At 35.4% G+C, this 18,645-nt stretch overlaps 1 protein-coding gene across 13 annotated transcripts in view; it reads left to right on the top strand.

The window, feature by feature from the left end:
* Positions 1-18,645, top strand: part of MECOM (MDS1 and EVI1 complex locus) — a 594,443-nt gene that overhangs the window by 557,899 nt on the left and 17,899 nt on the right. For 7 of the 13 annotated variants that reach the window (XM_050779936.1, XM_050779940.1, XM_050779937.1 and 4 more), the window contains 4 exons: positions 3,784-5,140; positions 7,628-7,715; positions 12,235-12,261; positions 17,962-18,128. In XM_050779936.1, the coding sequence (XP_050635893.1) occupies positions 3,784-5,140; positions 7,628-7,715; positions 12,235-12,261; positions 17,962-18,128 (1,639 nt within the window). The remainder of the gene's footprint in view (positions 1-3,783; positions 5,141-7,627; positions 7,716-12,234; positions 12,262-17,961; positions 18,129-18,645) is intronic. The other 6 variants (XM_050779939.1, XM_050779938.1, XM_050779945.1 and 3 more) reach the window with 3 other exon arrangements.

The following is an 18,645-nucleotide window of genomic DNA, read 5'->3' as shown; positions in this document are numbered from 1 at the left end:
CTGTTACTTGAAGAAAAGCAGAACATTTTCACTTAGATGCTGGACATGCTGTTTCTCCTACCCACTGCACCAAAGCAAGTTTATAGGCAATGTGCTTTTAGGGGACATCTGATCTGACCACCTACTTAGAACATCCCTGTACAGAGCATTGTAGTAACATCCTTCAGATACAATAAAACTCAGCTCTCATTTGCTTTTTCTTCTGTCCACCCACTCCTATTCTCTGTATTGTGCTCAAACATTTTTTAAGTAAAATCAGTTGTTCTTAGTCTACCTGGGCAAAAATTCTGGGCTGCTTTGATTCCATGGCTTGGCTGAACATATAAATACAATGACTTATTGAGTTGTGCTACAAAATTCAAGACTGATTTTGGACCCAGATACACATAGAATTGGTAGAAGCATACTCAGCACTTGGCAAGACCTCTGACTTTGGTTTGTAAAAGGTATATGAGACACTACTACAGGACCTGATGGAAAAAACTAATTTTCAGTGCCAACATGGAGATGCCAGAGACTAACTCTGCTTTGCCTTGACACAGCCTTCTTTTGTGTGTCCAAGCACCAAAAGAGCTTTTCTTTCCTTTTCCAGCTTACACTAGAGTCCTGTTTTGCTCATATGTTCTTCTGTTCCCCGGGTGAAGAGGACTAGCAGATAAACAAAAGGGTGCTCTCGTCTCCCTTGGGGAAGCTCTGTTGAAGGTCACGGGAAATAAAGCATTCAATAGAAATTTTAGACTTCTTGTCTCAAAAAGGCATTCCTGACTCTTAAGTCTTAATGCCCTGAAAATGTACTTGGAAGTACTACAGGCATACGATATTAAATAGTTCATTTATTTCTGATTCCTCAGAAATAAATTTTGGTAAGTTTTATTATGTTTTGATGTGAAAAAAACTAGAATAAACCACAAAGAATTCTGATCACTCATTTAATGCTTTCTCTATTATTTAAAATAAAAGTCAGAAAATATAGACTTCTACTCTCGAAGATTCTGGGATCTGGAATTTTAATTGTGTTGAAGACAAGTGTTTCACTTTAAAGTGTCACAGGGTGTCCCTTTCCAATCAGATTGCATAAAGTATTTCCCTTGAATGATTTTCGGTAATTATTGGTAAATTTAAATAGCAGATGGCATTTTTTGAAATTTAAAATCTTACAGAGAACCATGGAGTAATTATGAATAATAGCCATGTAATTTCAGAACAAAAGAGTTTAAAGATCAGGAAATGGTGCGGAGACTTGAGTGGAGGAGGTTCACCTAGGGCTGATATCTGTTTCTCACCAGAAGGCCACACACCACGATTTACCCCCACTGGTGTGTTTATGGCAACTGTCTCTTATTACAGTGTGCTGCCACGCTTGAGCCCAAAGTTACCAGTGCTAAGGTAATTACTCACTGCCTTTACAGAAACCTCCAGCTTTCCCAAATAGAAACCACATGCTCTAATAGGCTGAATATATTCAAAATGCCTCTTAATTTGTTTAATAAGTAGAAAAATGCAATGTTAACTGCTGGCTAATTCCTTATTACTGAGAAAATTACAGTAGAGTACAGACTTCAACATCAATTGAACCAGTTTACCTGGAGGCCTGGTAGTTTGTAGTATGCCAGGCCCGTCCTTCAAGTGCTGAAAACAAAGCCTCTGCCTAAGAAAACATCCCAGATTCAATGTTCTTGAGCCCAGACACAGACACCACTCAGCCATGTAACAAAGGGTGCCACCAGAAAAGTCAGCTGAACTTCTGTTACTCCAATAGAGAGAAGCTCTTGATTTTTTTAAAGCCATCTGATTGTAAGAAAGAAGTGTAGAGAGCAACATTTCCTTGCCAATAAATGACAAGCCTTTGAAAAACTGATGTCTTGGTTGAATACTCATCAAGACATTTTTCCAATGCCTTTTAAGAGGTGTTGCTTTCGTACTTTTTATAATTCCAATAATAAAATGTTGTTATTGCTTGTAGCTGAATTATTCTAATATATCTAGTGAGTGTCTGATGTTTCTACCTTCTCCATGATATGATTTTCATTAGTGTATCAAACAATTTAAGTTAGATGTCTATTTATGGTGTGTGGTTAAATCATGTATACTTTTAAAGCCGACTCTGGTCAATATATTCTGGTAAAATAATTTGAAAAGATGTCACCCACATCTTCTAATCCCATTAAAATGCATGTTATAGCCTCTATAATGTGATTCATCCCACAATTGAAGGCACCTTTAATATTACCAAACGCGTTGATATATGCAACAATACAGTTTAACATTTAGTAGCAAAAGAAAGAGATATACCCTCACTTTAGTACTTCTTGTTTGGATGTATGTGGGATAATCCAAGTTCTGGGTGAGTTTTGCTTGACTGAAAGTTTATAAAATCTCCTTGGCATGGGTTTTTTTGTTTTTTTGTTTTAATTATTATTGCTTTGACTTAGAAGCACAACCATTCTGCACTTAAAGGCAGCCATTGTATGAAAGCAATAAGTGTTGCATTTTGTCTTCAATTTAATTTCTTAAAATAAATTTGTTTCAACAATTACCAACAAGGTACATCTTGTTTCTGCATGGATTGAACATGCACGGAAGTGTTAAAGTAAGCTCACACATAACGTGGCTCAATCCCATAAAGTGAAAGAAAAAAATATGATGCTCGGGGTACTGATACTGTAATCCTGCTGGACCATGAAGTGAGTGAGGAATTTTACCTGGTAAAGGAGTTATTAAGGGTTGCAAAGTTTGGTCTTAAAATATACTTGGCTATAGTATAGTGGCACATGTGTGAGGAGGGAGATTCTACTTTACTGGCAAATTCTTAGTGAAGAAACATATTTCACAGCTGCACCCAATGCTGTGCCCTTCTTTCTGGATTAGAGCTTTCACAGTACTCTCCCCGACTGACCATAGCTGGCTATCACACACTGGAGTCAAACCTGAGATAACCAGTGTAGATATGACAACAAGTGGACATGTTTCCCAAGGACGGGGGTTTCATAAATGCAGGAAGGTTAGCGCAACCACTGGTGTGAGGGGAAGTCAGAGGACGTGATCATAGTTCATGGGAACCAGCAATGCAGGATGGGCTACATTCAATTTAGTTTCCTTTGCAGGCTTAAAATAGAGCCATTGTAAATTATGTCAGTCTTTCTCAAATCATGAAAATGATTGTTAAAAAAAGTCTCAGAATACACAATGTGCATTGTTGTGTGGCTTTGATGTGTGAATGATGAGAGCATATGATATAATACCAATTAAATAATAGCAGGGCAGTCACAGGCTTTTTCCCCAAGGGGAGAGGCAATAAAGGTGAAGTTTCTGGTTGAGGATGTTTTATTTTGTTTTGGTGCCTACAAAATAGAATTTTTAAGTACTCTAAAATTTGAGAGGGGTTCTTGTTATGTTTCAGACGTAATACATTTTAAGACTTTAATTTTCAACATTATATTAGTATAATAATTGTGTGGAGAATCAATGCATGATGGAATTTAACTTTCCATAAATATTTAAATACTCAAATATTATGCAAAATATTGCACAATGGGGGTGACAAAATATATATACCTATATATATGAAATATTTGTGCTGCCTCAAGACATTTGTCAGGTTGGTTGCCTTGCTTTGGAATCTAGTGAAATGGGGTTTTCTGTGTTTGGAGCACCCAGATTGGTGCCTCCAATGTCTTTTACTAGCTTCCTAATTGAAATTTTGAGTAAACCAATTGTGATATTTGCTAAATTCAGAAGCAATTGACATAAAGCCTGAGATTCTTTTTTGTTGTTTGCACACAGGTGAGGTCTGCCATAAATCCTATACTCAGTTTTCAAACCTTTGCCGTCATAAGCGCATGCATGCTGATTGCAGAACCCAAATCAAGTGCAAAGACTGTGGACAAATGTTCAGCACTACGTCTTCCTTAAATAAACACAGGAGGTTTTGTGAGGGCAAGAACCATTTTGCGGCAGGTGGATTTTTTGGCCAAGGCATTTCACTTCCTGGAACCCCAGCTATGGATAAAACGTCCATGGTTAATATGAGTCATGCCAACCCGGGCCTTGCTGACTATTTTGGCGCCAATAGGCATCCTGCTGGTCTTACCTTTCCAACAGCTCCTGGATTTTCTTTTAGCTTCCCTGGTCTGTTTCCTTCCGGCTTGTACCACAGGCCTCCTTTGATACCTGCTAGTTCTCCTGTTAAAGGACTATCAAGTACTGAACAGACAAACAAAAGTCAAAGTCCCCTCATGACACATCCTCAGATACTGCCAGCTACACAGGATATTTTGAAGGCACTATCTAAACACCCATCTGTAGGGGACAATAAGCCAGTGGAGCTCCAGCCCGAGAGGTCCTCTGAAGAGAGGCCCCTTGAGAAAATCAGTGACCAGTCAGAGAGTAGTGACCTTGATGATGTCAGTACACCAAGTGGCAGTGACCTGGAAACAACCTCGGGCTCTGATCTGGAAAGTGACATTGAAAGTGATAAAGAGAAATATAAAGAAAATGGTAAAATGTTCAAAGACAAAGTAAGCCCTCTTCAGAATCTGGCTTCAATAAATAATAAGAAAGAATACAGCAATCATTCCATTTTCTCACCATCTTTAGAGGAGCAGACTGCGGTGTCAGGAGCTGTGAATGATTCTATAAAGGCTATTGCTTCTATTGCTGAAAAATACTTTGGTTCAACAGGACTGGTGGGGCTGCAAGACAAAAAAGTTGGAGCTTTACCTTACCCTTCCATGTTTCCCCTCCCGTTTTTTCCAGCATTCTCTCAATCAATGTACCCATTTCCTGATAGAGACTTGAGATCGTTACCTTTGAAAATGGAACCCCAATCACCAGGTGAAGTAAAGAAACTGCAGAAGGGCAGCTCTGAGTCCCCCTTTGATCTCACCACTAAACGAAAAGATGAGAAGCCCTTGACTCCAGTCCCCTCCAAGCCTCCAGTGACGCCTGCCACAAGCCAAGACCAGCCCCTGGATCTAAGTATGGGCAGTAGGAGTAGAGCCAGTGGGACAAAGTTGACTGAGCCTCGAAAAAACCACGTGTTTGGGGAAAAAAAAGGAAGCAATGTCGAATCAAGACCTGCTTCAGATGGTTCCTTGCAGCATGCAAGACCCACTCCTTTCTTTATGGACCCTATTTACAGGTAAGCGTGTATGGGAGATGACAAAATATGAACAGATGTATGAAAGGTGTTATTTACACTGTAAAGTGATGGCTTTTTAACACGTCATTTTTACTATTATTATAAAACAGAGTGAAGTTGTTTGATCTAGTGAACTCATTTTTTATTCTGAAAGTTGGATCATTCTGTTTGAACGTATTTTTAGATGTTTCTGAAGTTGGGGGTTTGGAATAGGACTACAGAATTTTTTTCCCTTGACAATAAATTTATTTTTAAACACTTTATTTGGAGTGGAAAATATGGGAAAATCATATTTAAAGTAAATTGTCAAGTGGCAGAAGAATGAGGATCCTGAAGGATTAATGCAAATATGCGTGGGTACTAAAATGGGTCAGGTTCTTTGGATACGGGGGGATACATAACAGCAAGAGTCCACTCTTTGTTAACCTACCAACACATCCTTAATAAGGGCTGATCATATTGTTTCTAAATAAATCTCTCAGGAGCCCCCAAGTAAATGAAATATTAATCACGGAGTATGTTTTGTACATAATATGAGTAGTTGGCATAAAAAAATGTCTCTTTAATAGCTTCATTATCCAGTTTCCTTTGATGTACCAAAAAAATCTTGGGGTGAAACATACAAGTTTAATAAAAGATCTTTTTGGCAATATTCAGTAATATTCACTTGACCAAAGTGATTTAGTTTTAAAATACTAGTTTTCTTTAAATGGGTATGAATAATATGTTTGTTACATATTTTGAATATTACAACCATTTTCATATTTACTTTCTCATTCTAATCTTGAACATTGTCAAGAGTTCATGGAACATGTGGATAATTTTTTATTGAACTTATCTAACATTGGAGTATTTTCATATTTTGCCTAATTCTCTTTTGTGAAGAGGAAGTGTGCTATTATTTAATTCAACAGTATTTATCAAGTTAATATTACTTAATAGGTACTAGAGCTGCAAGTTCTTCTCACTTAAAACTCTTCTTCTGTGTAAATTATCTATAATGCATTAACAAGGAAACACTGTCAGTGTGGAAAGGACTACCCTCATTTGAATATGATAAAGTATTATCAAAGGACAATACAAAATATCTCAGTCCTGTCAGTACCAATTTTGGTTACTCTTTAAAATTATTATATCTTAATTCCTTTGGCAGTCCTGTTACTAGAGAAGGAAAAAAAAGACAAACATGTCTTCCGTATTTTGTGTGTAGATTGTATGTCACACATTTCAGGTCAGGTCATATTTCCAACTCAGTGATGTGTCTCAGTCCTTTGTTAAGATAATTTTTCAGACTTTCCTTTTTATACTCTCTCAATAGCAACTGGCTTCCAATTCTTCCACACATCTCTTGCACTCATCCTCATCACCTACTAGCATTCCTCTTACTCACTGTGATCTCCAACATCTCTCTGGTGCTTGTCTCAATTAAGACCTAGGCCTGTCATTTTGCCAAACTCATGAAAGACCTAGAACCCAGTTTTAGTGGCAGACTTGGGTTGAAATCTCAGCCTTCTCGTGTCTGAGACTTTAAACAAATCCATAAAATGGATATAACATCACCTACTTCAATAAGTGAAATAATATATGCAACACACATATATCACATATATAATATCAATAAGTGGTAGCTATTTTATTCTGCTTTAAGAGTGCATACATCTAAAAGTATTTTTAATTACCAAGTTGGTAAAAGGAATTAATTCAATATAGATGTATTATTTCCCTATGTGCTTAATACAAAATAGGATGGCAAACATTTCTAAAGCAGAAGGGATATATAGGTAAGTTTTATGTGTCTCTCTCTATCTTCAGAAAGCTCCCCATTCTCTTCTCACCACACCCATCCTATCTGCCTGCTTTCTTTATCAGCAGTGGCATCCAAAGAGCATATATGTTCTCTCTCTGAATATATATTAAATATAATTTACATAAAATATTTATATATTAATATATTATGCTATACATTTAAATAGAAATATATATTGAGAGAGAGAGAACCTCAAAGAGTGGCTAGCAGTGTATATGCTTGGAAATGCCCTTACTATTATTGACAAATATGGAAGGAATAGAGTGCATATTTGGGAGAACACCTTCTTGGTAGAAAATGGCTCTAGTATTCAAAATCAGCCTTGACCTCATGATTTCAAAATCATCAAGCATTCTTGTCTACATTTGGAATGGAAAGGTACTGAATTTGTGACAAATGCCTCTAATTTAGTGACTCCTCATTTTTCACATTTTCTCATTATTCTTATTCCTAGTCATTCAGTAGCGTTTTTCCATTATAAATAGGATCCTCTCTCCTTAAGTACCTGGGAGTGTCACGAGTAATCTCCAAGAACTGGACAGATGTCTTTATATTTTTATGAGTGTGCTTCCCAGAAACCTACCATTGGCTTTATTGGTAGATGCTTTAAATGTCAGTGATTATGCAGTGATTGATATGTGAAACTGATTCATCTCCAAAATCTAATTTTAACCTTTCAGAGTAGAGAAAAGAAAACTAACTGACCCACTTGAAGCTTTAAAAGAGAAATACTTGAGGCCTTCTCCAGGATTCTTGTTTCACCCACAAGTAAGTATTTCGGATTTGAGATTTCCAGCTTGTAAACTAACTTGTTGATCCTGAAAAGCAGGTGCAATGAAATGAAAGATATCTTGAGAACATTAGGATTTCCTATGACGCTGGTGTGGAAGAACACAGGAAATTCTAGCAGAATTAAAACCCAAGCTCTTTAAAGAAAAATTAGTTAATATATGTGTAAAGATAACATGGTTCCAGTGTTAAATGATTGTCTGCTATTAACTGTTTATTGAGTTAAAGTGCATTTTGGAGTGAGCAGGACTCAGTTAAGAAAATAAATATCCAAGGTGTGCTTTGTGTGTGGTGGTTGCTGATACTGAGAAATAGATCATACTGTGACTCGTCCCAAACTCGTGAAGGTCATTCTTGTTCTTTTAGAGCTTAGATAAAAACAGGAAATGAGTCTACCTGACAAGTTGTTACCACAGAGGGTGAAGGAATTTATCTAGAGACCACTGAGCATTCCAGCAAAGCTCTGTAATTGCACAAGAATTCACCACAATGTAAAGTGCTATTTGCTGAATAGAGTTGTGTTCATTTATCAAAATATATACAGTCTATCATTGCAAGGAAAATACAAAGCAGTACTATCTCTAATTGGTTCATCCTAAAGTCCTTATACATTTAGTAATTTTAAAAAATGGGTTTACATATCAACCACCATCTGGAAAATCATACTGAAAGAACAAATGTGGTATATAAACATCTTGAATATGGTTTCTTAATTTAAAATTTATTTTACTTTTGTTTAAAGGATGCAAGCTCTGGTCTTTATAGATAGCAACATTTTAATGAAACTTCTTAAAAACAGAGTAAACTAATTTGTTTTGTTGCAATATGTTCAAACAAAAAATGATGGTTCTCTAATAAAATCGGGGGAGTTTATGCCAGCTGTCTTATGGAGAGCTATGAGGCAATTAAATGAATTAAATAAAGATAATGGGATATGATTCATTTTTCCTTTTCCTTTCTGTTACCTCTTTTACACTTTTTCAAGTATCTTTCCAGAGTCCTGAATAAAGAGTATGAGAGTTGTAACACAATCTTCTGGGTTAGTTGGATAAATCTACTACTGCTAAAGAACGCTCACTCCCTTTCAAAATGAGATAATATATGGTTTAGCAGTAAAAGTTTTAGAAACATTCCAGTTAGTATTAATTTTATATAGGAAGATTAAAGAATGTTATTCACATAATTACTTTATGGAAAAGAAGTAAGTTATAAAACAGTTAATGTTTATCAGGACTATATTTTATATTTAGACTGATCTAAGTAGTACTTGTAAAGTTTCATAGGCTAATAAACTGGAATGTAGCACATATTTTGTGTCAGATGTTGTACAAAAAGTACATCTCTCCTAATAGCTTCCTGTATAATTTTAAGTAAATACGTATGAGGATATAATATTCATATATGCATTAATGTTATAATAATTAATTACAGTAATCATGATTTTCATGTTCTGATCATCTTTACAATTTAGTAATTAACCATTTCAAAATTGAGTGCTATGGGTACATGATAGAATGGAGAAAAACCAAAACAGGGATTCAGTGTCTTTTAGCATCTTAGTCTACCTGGCTCTTAGTTTTCCTGTTTGTAAAATGAGAGAGTTGGGTGTAAGGTTTCTATCCACTTTGAAATTCAAAGATGTTTTGCTAACCATGGTAAATTTACCATTTCATAAGATGGGGAGTTTTGTCAACCATTAATTCTGTATGAATTTGCAGCTGTTAGCAATATAGTAGGTATATATTTTAAAATTATAAGAGAGCAGATTATATTTTAATATTCCCAAATTAATTAAGGATCACAAAAGATGAGGCATGTGTCCAGGGCTTCTAGCATAGCAGTCATTCCTCAGATCTTCACAAACACACCTGTGGGAGCGCAGTGGCAGTGTTTTCCTCCTGCACCAGAATGTCACGTCTTGGTATAAGGGACTCCCTATTGCTGTATGTTGATATTAGAACAGGACCCAAGAGTGATGATCAAAATACTTAAAACCTGATGTGTCATGAATACCCACCAATCAGAATGGATTTCTGCCATTCTGGAGCAGGATACTGGAGGCTCTTGCTGCACCAACTGCCAATGTTTTATTCGCTGGATAGTGGGACTATCTGAGGGGTGTTTGGGAAAGAGGCCAGGGAAGCAGGGGAACATTTAGAGTGCTTAGGGCAAAGGCTATTTACCAACTGTTACAGAAATATTTCATTGTTTTTATAACCATCATGACTGTTTTCGTGTGTCATGCTATATATAGCTGGGATACAAGCTGGGATACAGACAAGCCCTCTTCCTCTTTAATCAAGTCTTACCCTTCCCAGCGTAGCTGGAAGAGTTGGAATTTGTGTACACCACTTATTTAGCATTGTGCTTGGCATGTGGAAGGACCTAAATGAGGAAGAGCTCTTATTAGTGGGTGCAAAAACATTTTATTATAAATATAAAGGGATGTTATTAAAACACCCTCCTCTCATCCCCTGCCCAATTTCTTTGCCAGGGCCATGCCATGTACTAGGAGTACTTGAAAAGATGCTTATTGTATTCTTGGCATGACCTCACTGCAGAAGTAAAGGGGGCACAGATCAAGGAGCCAAAGCAGAATGACTTGCTTCTGTTCTCAGTGCTTGTTATGATTTCATAGCTAATGTGCTCGCATAAAACTGTTCATTGCTGTATTTTCCATTTAAGTATATTAGAGCAAATCACATGGATTCTCTCAGCTTCTGGATCGTCATTTCAAAATGGGAATAATATCTGCCCTATCTATTTCTTAGGGTTGTCATAGTAATAAAGGGGTATCACATTCTCAATGTTTTAGGAAAAAGAAATAAGGATGCTTCATAGTGGTATTCTCTGGGCAAGTCTAGTTTTACAATTTTTGTATATCTTTATATTGTTCTCAGCATATCCCTTCCCATTCCATAATTCCTAGTCAGTGATAAGTGAACACCTCGGTAAATAAAAATCTACTGAATTTTATTGAAAGATTATTAGGCTATATGACTGCCTTTTAGAATAATATGTGTTTTAAAAATTCTGTCAAAAATACTTAGAAGATACATGAGTACATACATCAAAATTAAAAGATAAATGCCGAGGGTCTCAAGTCTTCTCTTAGTTCAATTCTTCAAGAAGCATGTTTGCTCTATCAGACCAGGTGAGAACTATTTAGTCCTCTAGTTTTCTTTTACAAATCAGTTAGTTTACTCTAAGGGAGAAATAAGCATAGTAGAGGCTTTCTCTGCATATGTGGTTGAAAATTATTTATGGTCACTATAATTTTGAAAAGGAGTTGAATGGCCACAAATAGGTCAGATACAGGGAATGTTATTACTGTGTGACCTCTGAATGTCCATTTCATTTGTTCCTATTTTGGATCCTTTGCATTCACGTTGATAGCCCATTTGAATGTCCATGGAAGTCATTTGTCAATTACACTATTGTAAAAGTGGCTATTATTCCTTGGTTTGATGTTTCTATACTTTTAATATTGTTTTTGGTTATTTGCACATTTTATTTGCAAATGTTTGGCTTTGAATACATCTGCAACAGACTCTTTTTTTGCTTCCATTTCTGTCCTTTCTTCATTCTTTTATATTTTCTTTCTTTTAAATTGGCTGATTATCCTGCTACTACATTCCAAGGAACTGAGGAGACAGTCTTTTCCTAAGTTATAATATGTGAAAAATCACTTAAATCTTCTGTTCTTCATGTTCTATTTTGCTTTCAACAAGTGTTTCTTATGGTTAGATTTCTTCTGCAATCAAGTTTTCATCCTTTAAAAACTACGTATCTTCCTTAATAAAGACACCACAATGTATATAAGCAAAATATATATCTCCTTTAACCAAGCAAAATGATATTTTAAACTTTTGTGTCTCCTGGAAGAGCTTCTAACCCACTGAAGGTTTTCCCAGTGAATCTTGTCATAAATTGTCATTAATAGCTAGAACTTTTTAGTTTTCCATTAACATTCTTAACTGTTCTGACTACTGATGGTCTGAGTCCTATACTAATAAAAATCAAGTAGTGAATTTCCAAGTACATTATCCTTTGATTATCCTTTTGTTATTCAGTGATTCATATTTGAGTAAATATATTTTCTTTGTTATTAACATTATAAAAATGCAAGAGATTGGATTTTTACAGGAAATGGCTTAATTTTTAGCTATTAGAATAAATTTAGGGATATTGTTTTATAGCAAGTAGTAATTAATAAAAAGGAAGCATCTGCTTTGCTGTAAGATTCTCTAGTAGGTAGCGTTTAGCTTTCTTGTAATAATGAACCTTGATTCAAACATTTCATTCAGGTAAATAGAGGAAATTCAACAGTGTTATAAAAATATTTAATTTTTATGTCCAAAGCTTTTACTCAAGGTACAGTTACATGATAAGCAAAAACTACTAATTTAGTACAAATGTTAATTTCTCAAAGGATAGATTGCAATAAAGATACCAACACAGAAGTAATTTTTTGTTTTTGTTTCAATTTTGCTCCCAGTTCCAACTGCCTGATCAGAGAACTTGGGTAAGTTTCCTACTTATATTTTTGACTAAAGTGATGTAGCATTAAAAAGAAAACAACTTAACATTCTAAATTGCTGTACAGACATAAAGAATTCTGAATTCCTTTCCATTACATGATATGGCTCCAGCAGATAGTTGACCTGCTTTCTCAAGCTGCATTCTTTCAGTTATAATTGGGCATTTAGTGAGCTAGAAATTGTTTACAGAATGATTTTATTCGATAAATCCGATCCATTCCACATAATTATACCTTGATATGGAACTCTTTCTGGACACCTGGGAACACGCTGTTAAACGAGGCTTCGAAATGGGTCACTAAGTGAAAACAACCATTATTTGGTGGAGCCTGTATCAGCATGTAAAGATGCTTTTGATAAAGCCTTCTAAAGGATAAAACCTGAACTTGTGTGTAGATACAGGCTGACATGGGAATTCACATCCATATATCCCAGGGCAGAAATTGGTTCTGGCTATTTAAAGATATAAAACTAAATGTTTACAAATCCATATGTAACTAGTGAATGGATCTTTTAGCATCTAGTCTCACTTCCTTGACTTTCAGTTACTACTTCCAGATACAGTCAGTTTCAGTTAATAATATTAGGGGATAGCTTTATTTTTTATTGTGGAAGATACTCAGGATACAAAGAATACTGCTTATTTAGTTTTTACCCCCAAATAAAACTCGGTCAGTGGAAATAACATATAGTTAAAAATATTCTCTAAGTATATGTGTTTCTGTTTCTCTTTTTCACTGAAAATTATTCTGATTTCTGATGAATGGGCAAAATCTTGGGATATAGTTCAGCTGTCCTTTTAAAGTCACTGGATAATTATATATAAACTTAGTTGAAGCATTTTAGCACTAACCTGTTTCCTCTATTTGATGTTAGTTTTTCTTTACCAGAAATTTCTTCATTTTATCTCTTTTGTGGAATATGTAAAATTGTGATTTTTCTCATTCTGATAGACTTTTAAGGTTTAAGTTTATTTCAAAAGTATACAAATATTTATGGAGAGAGAGGGAGAGAGATCAACCCGCTAACTTAGGCAAAGTTGTGCAATAGATGAGGTTGTTTTCTGATTATCCTGGCCGGCATTTCCAGTCTTCTTCCTTTGCATTTCCTGCTAGAGATCTGTCTTGAGTATTGTGCCTCATGGTCCTCATCTTTTCTAAGGTACAGTATGATTTTGACAATAGCTCTGTTGTTAGCTGGTTGAAGCTTAAGGTGTTGACCCCCTACATATATGGCCAAAGATTGTGCCAACTTACAAAGGCAATATAGATTTTAAGTTAAACTACCTTTTCTTACAATACAACAGCATAGTGATTGCTGTTGCAATGCTTTGAAACATTCCCATTCCATTGAGTCACAGGTTTTTTGGAGATGTGATTTACATTTGTATTATAAAACAGATATTAGTAGGGAATATTAAAGATACATGTTTATAATTTTTAGTGATAAATAAATCTCTATGTTGATTGTTTGTAACACAAAGGATACATGCTTGGGGGGATGAATATTCCATTCTCCATGATGTGATTATTTCACATTGTATGCCTGTGTGAAAACATCTCATGTATCCCACAGATATATACACCTACAATGTACCACAAAAAATAAAGAAAAAACTAAGTGATTTCATAATCATGACTGCTGAATGTGATACATGGAGTGAGATAACCACAAAATAGGAATATTTACTTCTCTCCCATATGACCATGATTTTGAGATTTCTCAAGATTATCAAGTGAATAAATATAGAAAACTACCAAATCTACAAACTTTCCCATCATAAGTTATTTATGAAAAGTTAATTATTTTATGATAAAGTCATGTGTAATCTAATTTGTAAAACATTGAGTCACATGATTAATGGTGTTGTTGGACATATCATTTCATATAATCAGGTTGTCACTTTAATAGTTTTAATGAGAAACCTTTTTATGTCATCAGTTATTGGCTGCCAGATAATAAATGTTAAGTTAAGTGCTTAGGACCCAGTTGATAATATCTTGCCTGCTGAAATGTTTTCAAAAATACTAACTTTATTTGACTAGAGAGATAGCTACATTTTTTGGTAGAAGCTAGGGAATTGTGTCTAAATATTAGTTTGCGTCAGTATAAAGTTAATAGCCTCTTGGGGACTGGAACAGGGTGAAATGACTTCCTCTTCCAGACATCTGGCTGCAGATAACATCAACTATTATATATGTAAATAAAAATTACTGTTCCATAGGAAAAAACTGTCATTTACTGATCTTAGATTAGCTTATGACATTAATGAATCACAGGGTAATATATTTTTAAAATATATGATCTAACTTTTACCCCTTTGATTTCCCCATTCTCAGCAAATTTCTTATTCATCATAGTAGATATTGCTCTTCTCATTTGATTTTTTCATAATTTAAAAACATATAGCTAGATTCTGTTCCATTTATTCCAATTTATCTTGATTTTTAAAATTTAAAATTAATCTCAAAACTTACTATTTCTCCTGCAAAAAGTGTGTTACTTTTGGAGGAACATCACGTGAGTCAGACCAGCCAGCAAGAGAAAGTTGGGGTTTTGATCTGTACACTCAATAGAGCTCGTGTTAATCCAATACCTTAATCATAGGTATTGACTAGGACTGATGATGGTCACAGAACTGCCGAGTTACCCCAACTAGCAGATGTCTGAGTCACTTCTGTTTATCTTAATGTGGAAACTTATTCTTTTCAACTGAGGTCAAGTGCTGTAAGAGCAAATATTAGGAAGATGAAAAGAAGGATTCAACGAAGGCTTTTATGTTGCTTCAGTGGTTGCTGGCTGGGCAGAAAATGTTTTGCGTACGTGTGTATGTGTGTTAACAGTTACCCTCAGCTTGCTTCCCATCTTCTTTCCTTCCCTTTCCCCACTCCAATTTAATCCTCTTTTCATTTGACACCGGAAGCCAAAGGTGGGGGCGGCTTGTAAGACACTTGCATAACCCTTATTCTTTTTCCTATTACCTTTAAGAATGTCATTATTTAGCCATCAAGCCCATAATCTATTTTCTTGTTTCTTGATGGTTTTCCCAAATCGAAACAGTTTGAGGAAAAACAATCACAGTGATCTTTCTTCAAAAGGAGCTAGCTATTAGCAGCTACTAACGCAAGACACATTTCTCAACAGCCAATTGCTCTCAAATAACTTGAAGGACTTGTAGTTTATGTGTGCTGAAGATGAAAGCCGAGAATAATAGTCATGAGTAAGCTATTTTCCATATAAAAGGAAACGTGTTTCTATAAGATGTTTTGTTGCAGGAATCTGAGTATGTCAGCAGGATGGACACTCGAATGATTTAAAACCACTAGATAATGAACTTTTACTTAAATATTAAATGTACCTAAATAAAATATTTATAATCACTACCCGTGCACTAACTGTTCTTCCCAATAAATGTGTGTGATCATGACCCTTATCCATGCTTGTTAATAGTGCTAATCAGTTTGAAGGCCAGAGGTCATTTTTCACTCAGAAAACTTATCTCTTGCTTTCTTGCTGGGTGGAATCTCAAAATGATTTTCTACAAGGAACAATTAGAAGGAAGAAATGCAAATACAAGAGTATCATAAAATATTTCTGGATTGATTTTTTAATAAAGAAATCCAAAGTAACATGGACATGCTAATGCTCTGTCTAGAAGGGAATAATGACCGTGTTCTGCAGAGACAGAACTTTCTCCAACCTCTGTGAGCAGCAGCATCATTCCATATCTCTGCCCTGTGATCAGTATGTGTCAAAATCCTTCATCGTGACAAATGTGCTGTCCACTTGCATCTGTGGAGAATGTTTTAGCAGCTGAGTGATTATGAATCAAACCCCTGAGCTTATAGCCCTTACTGCCTCCCAATGCGTTCACATTTGTCGTCTGACAAGTAAATGTATCTTGACTTTCCTCTGAGATTTTTTTGTCCCGTGTTTGATGAAAGACATTTGGCAAATTGGCAGTAGTACCCTGTACATTGCAATTTGTAGCTAGCATTAGGAGTCCGGGCATGAAATGAGAGGGCAGGCTCCAGGATAAAGGGGAAAAAAAAGAGAACTAACTAGAACATGAATAGTCACTTGAAGAATCAAACACACAATATTCCTTTTGTGAGAAGAGATCATATTCAGGCTGTGCTGTCAGATTTTGCTCTGCTTTAAGAAGTTGATGGTATTCTGTCCAGCTGGGTGTCCACAGAATGTATGTCTTGTTAATTTTTCCTTCTGAGTAGGAAATGTTGCCTTTTATTTTTAACTTGAGCTCATAAATTAGGCCTCCATCTCTGTCCTGCTGTCTCATTAGCAAAAAGATAGTTTCTTGGGTTGACCAGTTGTTTGAACTTGCAGTCATTATCTCAATTCTTATGTGTCTTCTGGTCGAGCATCACAGCTCTTTGAGAATTTTATATAATGTATATAGAATGCAAACACCTTTTAAAATAGCTTCTTGAGCTTTCTAATGGCACACTGCGCTGAGAATCAAATAAATAATGGGTGAGTTGATTTAACAGGATGGCCTGAAAGTTTGTTTTTCTACTTAAAAATTCAGTAATAAGCAGCTTCCAAATAAAATGTGAGTCCTGAGGAAAACCAACATGTTAAGAGGGTCAAAGGAAAGGGGAGAGTCCCTCTGGCTGTGGAGCTTAAGAATCAAGCTAAGGCTGGACACAGTAGCTTATGCCTATAATCCCAGCACTTTGGGAGACTGAAGCAGGTGGAAGGCTTGCTTGAGACCAGGAGTTCAAGACCAGCCTGTGCAACATAGTGAGACTCCATCTCTACAAAAAATTTTTTTAAAAACAGTGATCAAGCCAACTTTAAAAGTAATGCCATCCTCTGCTTGTGACTCTCAAATAAGTGTGCAGGTGAACAAAAACTTGAAGATTATAAACAACAAAAATTAGATTATTGGGGGGGAGAATTAGGCAGGGATAGTTTTCTTTCAAGAATGTTTCTCTAAAAGCATGGTTACATGAACTACTCCCCCTGTCTTACAAGGTACATGTCAAGTTATGTTATATGAAATTATACTAACATATGACGAACTGTCATTTCAACTCAGTCTTTGTCTTTGATGAAATTAATATTTAATCAAAATTATTTGTATATGATCCCACTTAAAAATATGGCATATCCAGATGGTAATTTAATGTAGTCTTAGGCAATACCCTCCTATACATTTAATTTTTTTCTTTCTGAGTTACACATATTTGGCTTAAGCTGTAATTTTGTAACACTTCATGTTCTTCCATGCTTTCAGTTCTTTTCTTGGGACTGCATGGTTCTTATGGTTTTCATTGCCTAGGCAATGAAACATAATTTCCATTATGTTAATATCCATCCCATGATACTAATGCTGTCACTTAAATAAAAAACTTAACTTGGCTTTATTAGCTCTCTTATATATTTCAATGTTCAATTATATATCAGATTATGATAAAATGGCCTAACCAAGGTCTTATTGAAAAAGTTCACTCAGTATTTTATAAGCTTAGTTCTACTTATGGTATTTCCCAAATAAATCAATTCTGTTGTTGTTTATTTAATGTTGGGATACTACAGTCTCTTTCTACAACCCATTGCAGATTTCATGCTTCCCTTTTAATGATGTCCTTGGTTTGCCAGAGATTATCATAGAAGACAAGACGCCATACGATTCATGGTCTTGTGCTTTTACCTTTCAGATGTCAGCTATTGAAAACATGGCAGAAAAGCTAGAGAGCTTCAGTGCCCTGAAACCTGAGGCGAGTGAGCTCCTACAGTCAGTACCCTCTATGTTCAACTTCAGGGCGCCTCCCAGTGCCCTGCCAGAGAACCTTCTGCGGAAGGGAAAGGAGCGCTATACCTGCAGGTAACTGCACAGTTAATCATGGCTGACTTCCCAGAAATCTCCCCTCTGATTTCAAAAGGCCTTGCTGTTTGTTTTGGAAATTATTCTTGATTAGATGATTAATAGCCACCATGATAGATCTCAAGCACTTCAAAGTGTTCTTCATTTAGTGAAATATAAAAATAGTGTTTTTAAAAAATTATTAAATGTGAATTTTAACACAGGCCATTTGGTTGTGATAAATGAGGTTGGAAACAGTCCAAATACTATCTGCTTGTCTCACTTTGATATTTATGAATTTTCTTTCACAATTAATTATTTTCATCTAAAGGTATACTACTACTGTCCTCAAGCATATATTCATTAATTGTCATGGCATTAAAGAATAAGGCCATTAATTAAAGACAAATAAGGTCCACAAGTGAATGAAACTAGGTAGTAAATTTTTTGTTACTCATCAGTAGTAAAGCTTATTTTATGTTTCTGGTTTTGTGTGTGATTTTTTTTGCGAAATAAATTGTGCTTATAATTTCTGAAT

The sequence above is a fragment of the Macaca thibetana genome, chromosome 2 (genome assembly GCF_024542745.1).
Source record: "Macaca thibetana thibetana isolate TM-01 chromosome 2, ASM2454274v1, whole genome shotgun sequence".
Taxonomy (NCBI): Eukaryota; Metazoa; Chordata; class Mammalia; order Primates; family Cercopithecidae; genus Macaca; species Macaca thibetana.
Note: the sequence above shows the minus strand (reverse complement) of the source record. Positions and strands in the feature narration are given on the sequence as shown.